Source organism: Pelophylax lessonae (assembly GCF_965119305.1).
Source record: "Pelophylax lessonae genome assembly, chromosome: 4".
NCBI lineage: Eukaryota > Metazoa > Chordata > Amphibia > Anura > Ranidae > Pelophylax > Pelophylax lessonae.
In genome coordinates, this window is record NC_138771.1 from 476,454,219 (window position 1) to 476,471,845 (window position 17,627).

The 17,627-nt window shown below is 39.5% G+C and overlaps 1 protein-coding gene across 1 annotated transcript in view; it reads right to left on the reverse strand.

Annotated features, from left to right (window-relative positions):
• Nucleotides 1-2,589: 2,589 nt before the first annotated feature.
• CCND2 (cyclin D2) overlaps nucleotides 2,590-17,627 on the reverse strand; it is a 78,506-nt gene continuing 63,468 nt past the window's right edge. The window contains exon 5 of the mRNA XM_082254129.1: nucleotides 2,590-3,779. Coding sequence (XP_082110255.1) covers nucleotides 3,624-3,779 — 156 coding nt within the window. The 3' untranslated portion in view covers nucleotides 2,590-3,623. The remainder of the gene's footprint in view (nucleotides 3,780-17,627) is intronic.

The following is a 17,627-nucleotide window of genomic DNA, read 5'->3' on the forward strand; positions in this document are numbered from 1 at the left end:
GTAAGGCAGACAACAATGCAAACTACCCTAACTACTAGTAGCCAGCTGAAATTAACCTTCTTATGGATCTAACTTTAGAAAAGGAAACTGGTTGCTTGGAGGTAATCCAATTTGCTAATTTTATTCTTGCAATGCATTGCTTACATTTTGGATTTCTTTTTTTTTTTTTTTATAGGCCTTTTTTTTGGTCCTATAAAATATACACGTTCCTCACACAACAGTAGGATAAAGTCATTTTGAAGGCACTACATCAGTATTCACAAAATTCACAATATCAAGTTAAAACTGATATAAGATGGCTACCTGTCATTTTCCATTGTTAAAGTGGACCTAGTCCTAGTAGAGTCTGCTATGTTTTGGCCAGAGCCATTATTCTTTTGATAGTTCTTTTGATGTTACTAGTTTCTAGTAACATTCCATAGATCTTTTTCTGAAAATATTGATTGTATTGGTGGAAGAATAACAGATACACTTTTTGGTTTCTCCAGAGTATTCTAGGCTTAAAATTGGCAGTCTATGCTTCCAAAGATGTGGAGGATATGCGTTAAATTGCCTTAGAATATCTAACTTCCTATAATTCCTGCCCCAAACATTTTTATTTTGTTTTTGGATGGAAGGATCAATGCTATTATTGTGGCATGTTCATTTTTTCACAACACAGGACAACTGCCTGAGCCTTAAGTAAAAACTGTACAAACTGAAAAGGGAATGAATAGCAAGATCTCCAGTACAAATGCAGTTTCCAGCTGCTTTGCACCATGGCACGAAGCTCCCAGAGGAAAACTGTAAAAGTGTGAGGTATTGAAGGTGTATGAACCATACTGAATCCAGTGAACCTGAGGTAACTCTACCAATTTTTTGGGGTGAGATCAGAAAAAAAAGTCATTAACGCTCTTAGAAGCAATTTTTAAAAAACTATACAAGGGCATTTCCAGTAATCAAAAATCCTTATATGTCCACTTAACCATCTACTAACTTCAGGATTGGAAAATTTTTAAGCAGTAAAATAATATATTATAAAAATGTTTATAAAATAGCAGCACACTCAGTGAAACAATACAGCTAAGTACTGTTAATGTGAATAAGAATGAAACAAATTTTAGCTCCATAGCAGCGCAAAACAAAACAAAACAAAAAAAATATATATTTTCTCCTCGTATCAGCCTTTATAGCCGATGCGTGGTGAACCCCATTTTCAATTGTGTTTCGATTTTTGACTTTTGTTTCAAATTGCAAACAACAGCTTAACAAATGTGTCAACTGTGTCAGAACATTGTGCAACAGCAATGAAAAAAGTTGCAACAGCATTAAAAAATACATATATAAAATTAAAATAAAATGATGCCAAATTGCTGTAGCAACCACAAGAAAAAAAATAAAATAAAAAAAACAAAAACGAATTCAAGTACACTGGCACAAATTTTTTTCATGCAACAAAATTTCTTGATGTTTACCGTTTTGTCACCAGCAATTTCATCACAATTATCTAAAATAAAATGAATTGAACCCTGCAGGGCATACGACACTAGCAATAAGGTCAACCAAAGGGGTTAACATCCTACAGGGTCATAATAGAACAAAAGAAAACAATACTTTAGTTTCTGATACATCCGGAATGTTCTTAAAGGAATGTCATCCGACTGCAGGTGTTGAAAAATCCAGCAACACCAAAATGCCTTCAGGCTGTCGTGGGGGTCACAGAGGCTGAATAAAATGTAGGGGGGTCAGCAAAAATTTTCATAAACCATCCCATTTATCCCTTAGGAACTATTTTCAAAGTGCTTTTTCGAATGAAATGGTTTACAATAATGACAACTGCGGACCGGCCATGGAATACAACAGTGGAATTGGGGAAAGAAAATTATATATTTAAAGGGGAATATCTCCACAAAATCAGCTATAAATAACATTTAGCAATTTAAAAAAATGCTGTCTGAAGGTCAGGGCTTATCAAAGAGAGGATTGGACCAACCAGCTCCTGTTACATCATGGTGCATTTTCACCATTTATTTTTTTAATAGCTAAATGTTTTTAAACTTGTGATATTCCCTTAGCAGTGTTGGAAAAGGCTCCCATAATGCAAAGGAACCGTGTTTTCTTTCAGAATGACAAGGAGTACCTTATATTTTTTGTTTCAGCTTGCTCGGACCATATATTGCTTGCCTTGCAAGGCATTTTACTTTACATTTCCAACCATTTTTACACTGTAAGGCAGGGCAATAAAAATCAACTTCATTGGATTTGGAGATAGATACTTTGAAGATCAATCGGACCTTAAGTTTAAATTCACTAAATACATTTCAGGCACATCGCAAAAAAAGGTGCACTAAGTTCTGGGCCTCATGCACACTGGATGTTTTTGATACTGCTCTTGCCTCTTAATGCCCCTATATGTTGGCCTAGTGTACATTCACACACAGGCATTTAGAGGCAATATGAAAAAAATCCACTGCCGGCGCATCCAGGAGCAGCAGCGCTTTGGCAGAAAAATCGCTTGATAAATGTTTAGTGTTTGAATGTTAACTCATTCCAATGGCCATTAATCTTTGGGCTTGCTGGTGAAATGGCTTCTACAAGTAGCATTTTGTACCAAAGACTTCTAAGTATGTGCTGTGGCCAGTGTTCCATCTGGTTATTTATCTATACCTTTGGGAAACCCCGGCCTAAACCAAGCACACTTCTCTTAGCTTCTTGCCAATATAAACATCTCATTCCATAGACACAGCTGTGCCTTTGGTTGTCTCTTTGCCAAAAATACAACCTGAATAGTTTTCACTGGACACAGCTGATACTCTAAAGGCCTAAAGACTAAAACAAGGTGAGTTCACTGCGCTGCCTTACAGTCTCAAAGGTGGAGTTGGACTTGACCAATTTTGTGATCCACAGTAGGCTGTAAACCCCCTCTCTATGTCTACATATTCTCTAAAGAAGGAAAATAAAAGTGAAAGGGGTAAAACAATAGTTTCAAAAAACAACTGCCTTAGGCTTGCAAAAAATAAAGCATCTTTTTTTTTCGGTAGCAGCTACCATAGATAGCAAAAGTAAACAAAAACTAAACAGGAGATTGAGAAAGCACCTCTCATTAGATAACAATGAAAACAGAACAGATCCCAATTTATCAACGCTCCAAAAATAGGAAAACTGTTTCAATCTCTTTAGGGATCGTTCTGATTTTCGGCCTCTAGAATCCATTAGTCTTTTGCTTTGCAATCTACACATGAAAAACACACCACAAATACCTGCTCACTCCCTCTGCGACGTCTAGCGAGAGAGGTGTAAGCAACTACAACATAAAAAAAAAAAAAAAAAAAGGAACATCTAAAGTTTTATCCCACAAATGCAGACTTACAATTTTCTAGCTAGGTTTTATGCTTACATAAGCACTTAATTTTAAACAATATAATAATAAAGAACAGCAATTATCAAATATATTGTGGGATTCCCTTCTAAATGGACACGACAGGCACCAAACACTTAATAATTCATTTTTTTTCTTTTTTTTTTGTATTTAAAATAGTTTTTAAATATTTTTTTTCCTAAGTGGGAGCAGATATAAACGGGTTGTTCTAAAAATACAGAACAAGGGAGAAAACAAGAAAGACTCTTTCGCTTGGCGGGAGTCCTCACAGGTTGATGTCTCGCACGTCTGTAGGGGTGCTGGCCTGATCCAGTTCGTCCATGGTCTTAGACGTGTTTCTTTGCTGTGCCTGCTGTCTGTTTTGTCTGAGACTGCTGACCAGCACAGATTCGATCTGTTCTTGACAAGCTTTAAGGCAATCCTGTTAATAAAAAAAAAACAAAAACATATATATATGTATTAAAATAAGTTCATTAAAAATGAACACCGGGCAAACAGCTAAATACACAGATGACATACACACACAACATTTTTTTATCAGCCAACAGATATGTTGATCCATTTCTGAAATTTACACAGCCCGACGCACACCACAGGTGGATGACATCCCAGGCCTACTGACTGGACAGTAAAAGAGCAGCACACTGCTGAAGTCATCCCTCTGTACACAGGCCTTTTAGGCATGTTTCTTGTCCACATACTTGTATGCAGAACACCTGATTGACTCCCAGTGCTGCTGCATAGGGGACTGCAAGAGACTGAAATCGGGTCAAATTCGGGTGCTTACACTGGCTTTATTAAAAAAAATACATGTAATGACTTCTGAAAACCTTTTAGCCTGTTTTTAGGGTGACAAAGCTAATGCTCAAGGACTCGCTGCCTTTCATGTCTCCAAAATTAAGCGATTTAGCCCTGCTTGAAACCAAGCAGCTCCCAGAGTTTTAGTAGCCTTTGAGCAACGAACAACTGGATAGTGGGTACTTAAGAGTGAAAGAGATTGTGGAGGGTATATTGGCACATGGTGAGTGAAAGAGATTGTGGAGGGTATATTGGTACATGGTGAGTGGAAAAGGTATCTACTTTCTTAATGAAAACAGAAAAAAAAAACCTTAAAGTGGATCTGAACTTAAAAAATTAAGATTTGCTTTTGCTATTATTATTATATAAGGAGCATATGTTAATTGTACCAAACCAGTACCTAAAAGATATATGTTGTTTTACCCAAATTTACCCCGAAACTAGCAGTGCACTTCGAGCGGCTAGACAGTTCTTTGAGCCTCCTAGGTGTACAGTATATCTGCAGTGTTAGATCATCTAATATACTGCTGCCTCTGACTGCTAATCTCACAATATTTGTTATGTTGCTACTGTGCTGCTTACTGTTCTCCTTGCTGGAGAGGAAGCTGTACCCAAAAAACAGCAGTGCAAAGATCTCCCTGCATCTGCTTTATTCATTCTGTGGATCTGAGCTTCCTCCACCTCTCCTGACTCCTGCTGCTCCTTAAATATTCCCCCACCGGTCCATCAGATCCCTAGTCATCAAAGTGCAGCTCTAACATGAGGAAGCAAAGCCTTCCCCTCTAATAAAATGGTCCCCATGACAGTGTGACACAAACAGTGCAGAACACATAAGCCAATACTGGAAAAACTATCAGAAAAGTGAGCTTAATGGCAGAACTGATAACTAGTCCTTTGTCTTCTGCTTGCCTATGTGGGCACAGCTTCATACTTCAGGTTCTCAGGTTACAGGTTAGGTTAAGGTTACAGGAACTCACGCATAAAAAGTCTCAAAACAGGTTTTAGATTTAACATTTCTATTTTGTTTTATTTTTAAAGAGGATGCACTGGCTGACTCCTGAGATTTGGTCAGACTGAATATAAAAGCGTACTTAAATACTTAATATTCTATCGAGATGCCACATAAGCAAGCCCCCTCCTGAGGAATATCTTTCCTACAGGACAATGTACATTTTACTGAGTCACAAACCTTTGATACCTTTAGTCCACTCTGCTAAGACCTTAACTTAACCTGTATTTCATTATCTGCTCTTTAGGTAACAGTTCTACCTGCCAATTGTCTGTTTCTTAGAAGTGTTTTTTTCAGGTGTCTTTGCTGTACATGTCAATCTGTTTAAGTTTCTAGTGGCTTTCAAATCTGCTTTCACCCATCTCTGGGGTTGCTTGTCCTCTTAACCCCTAAGGTGCTGGCAGCATCCCCAATGCATTGTGCTCCTGGGCCTAGAGGATTCTGGGTGCTCCAGGGGTTAAGCAGCTGACATGTTCTGCATCAACTTTCATGGTACAAGATAAATGGAATTCCACAGATTCTTCAGCATTATTTGAAACTAGAATGGATCTTGTGAACTAGCGTGGGAACAGTACTGTGTGCACTGCTCCCCAGACTGCTAGTTTAACAAAGATTAGGAACCAAGGGGACGGAAAGCTCTGAAACCCGGTGGTGTCTTGTGTTTCTTAAATATTTAAAGGGCAACTTCAGGCAACAGGTAGAAATCAATCACTGAGCATTTGATGCTAGACTGGAATTACTGCTAATTTTCTTCACAAGATATAAACCCTAACTGAATGACGTTTAGTTTGCTAAATTACTGTATCATAAACAATTGCCGTTTGCGCTTCTTTTCTTCTATTGTTGCAGCTGATCTTTTGAAACTTTTTTTGCAGCACTTTCCTGTCAACATGCACTCCAGTGATCACTGCATGCCATTTCTCAGGGTAGGATTTGACAATGCCCGTGTAATGTATGTTGAAATGCAGTCTCCACTAGAAGCTGGTGTGGTGACAATACAGGACCCAAGTCAGGAATCTGGAACACAGTATTGGTACCCTTTAAAAGGAAGCACTTAAACAGGGCTCCCTTATTGTAGAATGGCCAGGTATTATTTAAAAAAAAAAAAAAAACTGCAGACTTACGAATATGGAACAAAATTTTCGCAATGACATTAACATGTAAAGCTTATATGAGATTTTAGCAATTAGGTTTACATGTGCTTTAGGGCAGAAATTCCACCTGCTTTACCTCGGTATGAATTTTGTTCAAGCCCACACTGCAAATTCGTTAATGCTCATTTACACCATTTGTAACATAAATCAGTGCACCGCAAAAACCAGCCAATCAATAAAACCAGTCCATTAAAGCAATATATTGTGGAGACATCAGGATGACAGCCACTGTGGGAAAGGGTGTGTCCAATAAGGACATGAACATGTAGAGTGAGTACAGCCCATCCACCACAGACAATAGCAGCCTCTCACCTCCTTAATTCGACCTGAAAGGCCAACAAGCACTTTCCCACGTCAAGAGGATAAATCCTCCAGCAATCAGCCCACTAACTTCACATGGTAGGTATATGTGAATAGGAACAGAACAATCTAGTGCTCTTTGAATAAACACTATTTATTTATTTTTAAATTGATAAAAACTCACAAGTGAAGCACTTTAACCAAGTGCCTGTGTATAAGCGTTTCTGTATAACAGACAGTCAAACCATAGAGATGGCCGTGGATGAAGTCACATGTAGCTCCTCCCCTGTTAGGTCTGTAGGCGGGACTTCATCAGCGGGATCGGAGCCATTCTTATAGTTTGACTGTCTGTTATACAGAAACGCTTAAACACAGGCACTTGGTTTAGGTGCTTTACTTGTAGTTGAGTTTTTAAATCTTTTTAAAAATGAATAGTGTTTATTCAAAGAGCACTAGATTGCTCTGTTCTTATTTACATATACATACCATGCGGAGTTATTGATATCTGAATCGTGGTCTGATCGTTGGAGGATTTAACCCCCTGATGTGGGAAAGTGCTTGTTGACCATCCAGGTTGAATTAAGGAGGTGAGAGGCTGCTATTGTCTGTGGTTGATGGGCTGGACTCACTCTTTACATGTGCATGTCCTTATTGGACACACCCTTTCCCACAGTGGCTGATATCCTGATATCTCCACCATATATTGCTTTCATGGACTGGTTTTATTGATTGTCTGTTTTTTGCGCTGCACTGACTTATGTTACATATTCTAATCGGGGGATTTTATTTTGTCCTTGTAGTATTCATCTGGCAATTTTTTATATGCATGTTACATTACTTTGTGCATCTATGCTGAATATCTTTTTTCACTGGAACTTTATTCACACTATTGTACTGCATTAGCATGCCTCACATTAAGGCAGCCCATTTGAATAGGCTGCTAAAATACCAAAATGCACAGAAATGACACGTATACTGTTTCTGGCAGGGCACCTCTGTCAGCAAGGTGCACTGGAGTGCCATTCACAGTGAATATCATTCTGATGCTATAATTATGACAAAATCTTTAGTGTCTCAGAGAGACACCAACATTTTACAGTGACCCTGTTGTTGTAGTATAGAGCTCAAAGGAAGGCATACTAGTAAAATAAGTCATTAACTACCTACCTTTCTTGCTGACCACACTGCCAAATGCCCTTCTAATCCTCGGAAATCTAAAGATGCTGAAACCAACATTTAAATGGGGGTTGATTTCATATTTCATATTTAGGCCTCTCAAACTATAAAGCGGGGCAAAAAAAAAATGGTACATCTCTGCACCACATGCACATTTTCTCATGGTTTATCCCTTTGAATACATTGCAACTACAGAAAAAATACCTGTTGATAGGCCACAAATCAACTGTGCTCCTAACTTGGGCTGGACGCCAGAACTTCAGCTATCCCTTGACTCTTCTCTTTCTTCCACCACATGCTTAACATATTTGGATTTGTTCCCAGCAAAACAATACTGCTGCTTTCACTGACAAGCATCTGAGCACACATTGTCTGTAGTGAAAGGGCTCATGGGAGATGTAGTTCTGGTGTAGCCGCGCCTACTCCAATAGGATTTAAACTTTCAGCAGCTGCAAGAATTTTGACGATGCCACGAAGCATCATAAATGCTGTTTCTTACTACATTAACAAAATAAGGGAAAAGAAAGAAATGCTGGGGCATGATCTAGAGAAGGAGAGGGAGGTGTAGGGGTAAATTTGGGTAATGCCTAGACATACACTTTGAGAGATGTGGGTGATGGGCACCATTGGGATTTTTCTGGTTGGGTAGATAGGTACAAAATACAAATGAAGGTTATATGTGTGCAGACTGTATCCTATGACTCAGTGTACATGGAAAATGTTGATGTTTGATTCGAGCATATACTCAAAAAACAAGTTATACAAACCATTTCAGAAGACTCAAAACAAATAGTATTTTTTTTTCAAACACACTAAAAGCTACTATAAAATGTAAAAAAATATTAATGCAGCTACTTAAAGCGGAGTTCCACCCTAGTTATACATTTTTTTATAAAAATACCCCCAGGACAGTCAGGGCTAGCACATTCCACAATGGCTAGCCTCTGATCTGTCCCGGGTTGCACTTACCTTTCAGGAGAAATACTTACCTTGAAATTGTCTTCTCCAGCGCTGCCATCTCGGGTGTGGGCAGCTTGAAGCCAGCGCGATCCTCTTCCGCGTCCTCTTCGGTCCTCTTCCTCCTTCTTCGGTCCCACGATGCACTGCACCGGCCCCGACGTCACTTCCGGGTCGCGCGCGTCATCCCTCCACAGCTTCTGGGCATGCCCAGAAGCTGTTTAGAAGGGAATGACGCACGCGCCCCGAAACTGACGTCGGGGCCGGTGCAGGCGCAATGATTCCTGGGAGCGATGACGTTCAGCTCCCAGGAATCATTGCAAAAGCCAGGAAGTGACGAATCGCCGTGGCCGCCGAGGGGAGGAAGAAGGAAGTAAGGTGAGTATATTTTCTCTAAAAGGTAAGTGAAAAAAAAAAAATTGCGATTATCCATTTGTTTTTCAGGTGACCGGGAGCGAGAAGATGGAGGTAAGTATAAATTTCGGGTGGAACTCCGCTTTAAGTATATTGTAGTGCAATATGGTAGAGTGAAAGTGCAAACTGAAATTTATAGTTGAGGAAATGTGAAGTTCTTTCTTTAGACTCTTTGACAAATAAGGGCTTTGACAGAAGCACAATGAAGCTATTTGTGAGAATGGAGAACAACCTGCCAGCAGAGGAATCGCTAAAAAGTGCAGTGAAAATACCTGTTTCCACGGTTTTCTCTGAAGCTGGCTGGATGAGAAAGCCGTTGCTACCCCGTTGTTGAACATGCTGCAGAATGTAATTCACCAGCAAGAGAACAATGCCTCGCTCATCCAGCCAGCGTGGAAGTGACCTGTACAAATAGGTAAGTATTTATCTGCCTTGCCCTATATAGTGATCCAAACATTTCATATTTCTGATATGTGTCTGTTGTACCATATACTTATATGAAAAAGTATCATGTTCTCTTTGTGTGAAATACCCGTTGGTTCTGCCAGTCCCTTTGCTTTCCTATTTCAAACTGAGAATGCAAGACATGGAAGCAAATGCATCCCAGCATGGTCAGTTTTCTTCTTTGCATTCTACTTGGGAGTACAGCCTGCCTATAATCCAGTGGTTAGACTTATGCTAACATGTCCCCAAGGCTATAATCCAGTGGTTAGACTTATGCTAACATGTCCCCAAGCACAGCTCTTCAATGGAAAAATCAGTGTACTGCTGTTTCTCTGCCTCCTGCTGACACGCCCACTGCAGACCTGGGATCAGCCTCTGGCAGTCCCTGTGCAGTAAGGCTGGAGTATGAAAGTAAGAAGCAGTAAAATGACCCAATCAGTTTATGTGGTGACAAGAAGAATGCTGATAAGAAAAACAGGGTGACAGAGAGATGAGGTCATCACTGTGCTGCTTCTCCTTTCACTTCCACAATCAGAGGCTAGGAAGGAACCAGGAAGCTAGAGGAAGTGGACTAATTGATGCTTGCCATCAAACTGAGGACATCTAAGAGTGGGAAACGATACTGTGGGGTTAATCTTTGGATTGGGGATGAATACTGTAGCAAACAGTTGGTTTTGTTATTTTATTTTTTAATGGGCTTTCCATTTTCACTTGTTATTTTTGGCTAGAGTTAAGCTTTAAAGGCCTACAATCTAGCTGCCATGTTTCATGAAAGCACTGTTCATTCCCTAACTTTGCAAAAAGGTCCATACTTTCTTAATGTAAATTAATTTTTTTGAAAGATATATATATATATATATATATATATATATATATATATATAAATATATATAATTTTCACAACTTACAATGGCACTAAATCATTTGTTGTACAGAATGCTGATTTATTCTAACAGAAATGAAAAAATAAATAAAGTATGACAAATTCTTTCTGTGGTGAAAAAAAAAAACAATTCCTCAGTTCCATCAGGAATTTCCTCTAGGACAGGAAATGATCAGCATGAGCTGTATCTGAATTAAAAGTCTTCAATGCCTTTGCCAGCTTTTAATTGCTAAGCGCACACGGTTGTCATCAGAGTCGCTGAACTCTGGTTAAATGGTTGGGTCCTGAGTCTGCCCAGCACATTCTCTGTGTGCCAAAGGTTTATTTTAAACCACATGTGTTAATCAGAGTGATCAGCCGTGTCCACAAGCTGAATTGTAGCACATACACCGCCGGTGGCTCACACTGTAAACGCCTTTCCCCGCTGACTTTTTTCCTTGTCGGATGACGCGTCTTATGTGGTTTTAGTAGAATCTTCCAAAAACACCCATATGTTGTGTAGAGTTGTATAAGTTTCTAAGTTACGTTTGTAGCACCCATGATGAGGGAATTGTAGTGGAGAGGCCAATAATGCTTTATCATTAGATGTTCTTGAAATTTACAGTATGTAAAGCTCAAACTTTTTTTTTCCTTTTTTTTGGATAGAATGGGAAAGTGTTAAAACTTTTTTTTATTGTGTTTTGTGTCTCCTCTTTCTTTTTCTGCCCTATGACCACTCTCACCAAGACAAAAGGTGATGGAAAATTTAAAATGCTATGGTTGGCACCTGAACAAGAAAGGAGGGGTAGGGACACCTGTTTTGGTGACAACTGTCAAGGAGTTTCCCTCACTTTGGAGAGATCTCCTCTCACTTCCTGCTGTATGCCCAAGACAGAAAGCAAAAAAAATAAAATAACCAATCTTTCAATGCAAAAGTGAAAAACTATTTTTAGCTTTGGATATAATTCACTTATTTTCCTCAACACAGCTACTTAAAGGCTCATTCTATCAAAATATAGTTTTTAACTTGTATAGATATTAGAGGTTTTATACACATATGGGCTTCTTAACCATGTCAGGTATGCCTTTGGCAAGATTTCTGTACCTGATTTTTTCACATCATATTTTTAGAAGTTGAAAACTCCACCCACGTATTGTAGTCATGACAGGGAGTTCTGACTTCCATACACCTTTTATAGCCACTAGAAGGAATTCAGACTATCCATGCTATCTGTTCCTTAACTGTGAAGAATTCAGCAGTAAAAGGAGGGTAGAATAGAGATTTCAGCAGGAATATCTTACAAAATTGGACTTTCTGAAAGAATATAACAAGTTGATCATTCTGTGAACCAGGGCACCTCCTGCCTGCAGTGCCTGGGCAAAGATAACTTCATAATCATTCCAGCTAGATCCTAGAAAATACAGAGCAGCCAAAATCTTGCGAGAACATGCTCAAACAAGGGACTGTCTTTTCTGAGATATTTCATCTGCTTGTTTTTCTTTACAGGTACATTTTACACCAGCCATTCTCAACCAAGGTTCTGTGGAACCCTAGGGTTCTTCTAGGGGTGGCTAGGGGTTCCTTGAGCTCACTGACATTCTCTCTGATGGTTTCTGCATAGTTGCAGGTCCAATGCAATTTCACAGAGTCTGCAGAAAAACTGCAAGGGTGTCATTCTGGCCACCCCTGTAATGGGGTCGTTCTTCCCACTTACCACCACCAATTTAAAGATCTTTTTCCCAATGATCCCCTGATGAGGAGTGCTGCTGAACTTCAGTGAAAATAAGCTTCACACAAGTTAAACCAGACACCAATTTGTTTATAGTCCCGAAAAAAAAAGCGACCCATGCAACCCATGTTAACTTCACCCAATCATGTAAAAGTAAAAGCCTTTTTTTTTAATTCTCTTGTTGATGATTGGATATTCAGTGTGAACACAGCTTCACCTACTAAACTCAATGAACTCTTACAAAGCTAAGTGAACAGTTTTTACTACTTTAGTAATACAAGCAAAATATTAGCGGGCCAATTAAACCAGAACTTTAGGTTTCCTTTCACTTTTAAACAGTTAGTTTGGGCCAGCTTGACTCAAATAAATTCTTTCCAATGCAGAACGGGGTGGCTGGTAGGCATACTGTAACAGACTGTAGTAGCTTGTGCTACATTGAAATAATCACTGCTGTCTTCCTGCATAGTTACCAGCCCATGTCTGTTGCTGGAAAGAGAGAGTCGCTTGTAGGGCATGTCAGTCATTGCGGGATAGCCTTGTATTTTTCCCAATGATCCCCTGATGGGCTAATCTTACCAGGAGTTCCCTGAGACCTGACAATTATTTCAAGGGTTCCTCTGGGGTAAAAACTTTGAGAAAGACTGATTTGTACCTACATTAGCTTATTTGAAAGGGGTGGGGACCCAGGCAAGTTGAGCAGACCTTGCATTTTACTGCAAGGTCCACTTTAAATAAGTGCTTTAAGGAAATGTAAAGTGCACATATGTAGGGAGATAGATAAGAGAAATATTAACCAATTGGTAATATTATTTTCAGTCTGTGTTTTAATCATTTAACCATTTACTTGCATATCTTTATCATAAACTCCTTACATCATCTGAAGTCAGGCTGACAGTAGAAGTGTCTGCACTAACTGCGGAAATGTTAGTGGTGTTGGACTAGGTTGGTGTTAAAGTATATCAAAAGACGAAACTTTATGTTAGTTTTCAATTTTTTCAAAAGATTTAACTTTTTTTTTTTGTTGTGTCCCAATGGAGAGATTTGCCTTTACTTTGGAGACCCAGTAGGAAATGGGAAGAAGGCTCAACAAATCGAGGAGAAAATCCCCTCTTATTTGCCCCAATAGAAGATCTCCCATCACTTCTTGACAAAAAAAGAAGAGGTTAAATATCCCAAGTGGGGACACAGACAGCAATAAAAGACCTTAACATTATTGCGATGGTGAGGAGTGCTGCTGAACTTCAGTGAAAATAAGCTTCACACAAGTTAAACCAGACACCAATTTGTTTATAGTCCCGAAAAAAAAAGCGACCCATGCAACCCCTTAAAAGGCACTGGCTTTCTTGGTGACTTAAAATAAAATCTTATTCTGGACTTTAAAAAGTGGGACGCTACTTTTATTCTCTGCCTTGTCAGCAACTAAACCTGACACTTGGTCTTAGCCTTTCACATTCTGTTTCAAGACCAAAAAAAAAAAGCTTTGACTTGGATCAGTGGTCTTCAAACCCTTTGCTTACCTTTAGCCAGCCCTTGGGGTACCTTTCCTCCCACTGACACCAACAATGGGGCATAATTCCTGCTACTGACATCAACAATGGGGCACTACTCCCATTGACACCAAAGATGGGGCACTATTTTTCCCACTGACATCAACAATTGAGCACTATTCCTCCTCCTAGCACGTTTACATATACTGAGGGAGGAATTGTTTACTCCCACCTGCTCTCCAAATGTCTGAAGGACAGTAAACTGGCCCATGTTTAGAAAGTATGGAGACCTCTGCCTTAGATTACCTTTAAGGGCCTATGTCAATGGACTTATGCAGGCTATACATGGGTCGAATTCTGAACAAATTTTCTTTAAAGAAAATCAGAAATTTAGTGGGTTTTGTGATCCAATGGTGCCACCATTGATATAGAAATTCAACCACCAAGCCTTCAATTTCACCTCATGTTGCTACAGAAAAGAATTTTTGTGGTCGTGAATCTTTTTTTCTTTCCAAGTTACTCTTCATTTATTATATCTTTAAGAGGACTCCAGTGGCAATATGTGAAGCTCTGGTGAACTCCATGCATAAGAGGGTTAAGGCAGTGCTGGAAAATAATGATGGCCACACAAAATATTGACACTTTGGGCCCAATTTGGACATTTTCACTTAGGAGTTTACTCACTTTTGTTGCCAGTGGTTTAGACATTAATGGCTTTTTGTTAAGTTATTTTGAGGGGACAGAAAATTTACACTGTTATACAAGCTGTACACTCACTAATTTACATTGTCATTTCTTCAGTGTTGTCACATGAAAAGATAAAAAACAATATTTATAAAAATGTGAGGGGTGTACTCACTTTTGTGAGATACTGTATATATATATATTAAAAAAAAAAAACCTGCCTTACAATATGTCAGAAAAACATAATGATGCTGTATAGTGGGTGGAGCCCAGTGTTGCGGCTATTTAACCTGCCAAGCAAAGGCAGGAGTGCAGCTCTTGGCTTTCCCCAGGGACCACAAGAGGGTTAAACAAAGTGCATGGGAAATGCTATGAGACTTCAATATCCTTTTCCAAGATCACACGGAAAGCATGCGGCAGGGCCTGTGAAGTCGTGAATGTGATTTGCTTTCTCCTGACATTCTCAAATTACTGCTAAGTGCTTCATTATTTCACCGTATCACAGAGGCTCTGAAGTGCCGTGTTAACACAATTCACTTTTTTTTTTTCTTTAAAGTTTATTAAGGTCAGCGCCACTATACAGACTGAACAAATTCATTCATTCGCATCAGTCAAGCCTAGTCCTTTTGTGGGGACATTTAATTATTTTGTAGGGACATTTACTGCTTTATGTTACAGCAGAAGGCTCAGGCCCCATAAAATGCATAAAAAAGAACCTGTCTTCTGTCAGCGAAGAGGGCAGCCATTTTGTCTGCGGGAAAACTTGAACTTATGCTTAAGTAGATAAGTAGTTGAAGAAAAGCTGTGGGATAAACCATAGTAACCAATCAGAAGCTGGCTTGTGCTTAAAGTGGTTCTAAAGCAGAAGGTTTTTTTTAATCTTAATGCATTCTATGTATTAGGATAAAAAATCTTCTGTGTGCAGCAGCCCCCCTAATATTTACCTGAGCCCCATCTCAATCTGGCGATGTTGCACAAAAGGCTCAGCTGCCTGGGACTCTCCTTCCTCATTGGCTGAGAGCAATCAGAGTTTAGCGAGCCAATGAAGAGAGAGAGGGGGGGGCCGAGCCACAGCTCCATGGCTGAATGGACACACAGAGCAGTGGCTTGGCTCGGGTGCCCGCACAGCAAGCTGCTAGCTGTGATATAACCCCCAGGCATGTGCATCAGAATTTATTCATCCTGGCACTGTCATGCTGAGAATGTACACTGAGCTGCTCATGCACAGCTCAGTGCACATTCTAAAGAAGCTTGAGATTAGACAGGTAAGTTTGTTTTTTTTTTTGCAGGAGAGACATAGCCTGCCTGCTTACAATTTTTTACTTTACTTTGATTCTGCTTTAAACCTTACCATATTTTTTAAAACATGACTCTTAACCATGGGTTGCAGGAAATAAATTACCACGATTCACCCATCAACTCAGTCAGTGCTGACAGCAAGACATTGCCGGGGGGGTAAGCCATCCCCGCCGGGAGAAGACAGTGATTATTGCTATAGGCTACAGTAGCCGCTAGAGATAATCCGCAAGTAAATCTGCCAGGCTGCCCATAGATGATTCGAACCGTCAACGGCTGGCCTTAGGCTGTGTTGCTTGTTCCTTCCTTTAGGCTCAGTTCACACTGGGGTGGCTTCAAAATCGCCCGACTCTGAAGCCACCCCGTGCAGCACAACTTCAGCGTGGCTTGCAAACGACTTCTCTAATAGAAGTCAATGCAAGCCGCTCCAAAGTCGCCCCCAAGTAGTGCAGGAACCTTTTTCTAAGATTAGAATGGTTCAATTGCACTGAATGGTTGAGTGGCTAAGTCGCCTGACAAGTTGCCCCAGTATGAACGGGGACTTAGTCTATGTTGTTCTGTACAAGGACTGCAACAATCTGCTGCTAAGTCAAATTCAGCTACTTGCTCGGAATGCATAAATAATACATTTGATACTGTATTAATAATTTAAGAGCTTCATCAATTTGTGTCTTTTATTTCTGCCTAGAGTTCAGCTTTAATGTCCAGTGTTTCCCAGCTCAGATAAACAAAACAATACAAATATATCCAAACGACTTTCTTTAACATAACCCCCTTTTTTCACAATTATGTTTCTCAGGCTAAAATAACTCCCAGCTGGAGTCTGCTACGATATATTTTTATCTTCCCAAAAATGGCAAATGGGGGGACTTTTGTCATTGATATAGCATGGGAATATAAGGCAATATACTAGAAAAGAATAATTTAGAAAAACTCTAGCGCTAATGGCCAACAATAATAACAACTGTAAATGTTCATCAATGCCCTGGAGTAAAGACTGTTCACTTCACCCAATCATGTAAAAGTAAAAGCCTTTTTTTTAATTCTCTTGTTGATGATTGGATATTCAGTGTGAACACAGCTTCACCTACTAAACTCAATGAACTCTTACAAAGCTAAGTGAACAGTTTTTACTACTTTAGTAATACAAGCAAAATATTAGCGGGCCGATTAAACCAGAACTTTAGGTTTCCTTTCACTTTTAAACAGTTAGTTTGGGCCAGCTTGACTCAAATAAATTCTTTCCATTGCAGAACAGGGTGGCTGGTAGGCATACTGTAACAGACTGTAGTAGCTTGTGCTACATTGAAATAATCACTGCTGTCTTCCTGCATAGTTACCAGCCCATGTCTGTTGCTGGAAAGAGAGAGTCGCTTGTAGGGCATGTCAGTCATTGCGGGATAGCCTTGTATTTTTTTCAATGAATATAAGACATTCTCTGATTGGCCATGGTGGAGAGGGGAGCAGCAGCACATGATGTCACATAGGAATAATAGAGCTATCACAGGGAAGATGCTTTTCCCATATCTGGAGGTCCCATTTACACTTGCGTGTTTTGAAATCAATGGAAATCCATACATTTTAGATTGCATGTCAACTCTCCTTATGAAGCACATCAGAGTGCACTGACATGCATTTCCACTGATTTCAATGTAAATGCATCAGATAAAGACGCTTAAGTGTGAAAGGGCCAGATGCAAAATTGAGGAAAAAAAAAAAAAAAAACAAGGTCTGTTCTGTCTTATGCCTTATTCCCACTTTTGTGCATGCAGCAATAAACATCATTGCAAGGTATAAAAAGCCAGCTGCTTTTTTGCAAGCATACCAACTAGCAGGCTGTGAGGATCTGTCCCAGACTGGGCTGCGTGTTACATATATAATTTGCCTTTTGTGTGCTTTTTGATTATTATGAGTGAATGATGTGTGCCCTGTGTTTATATATAGACTTCTTAGCAATA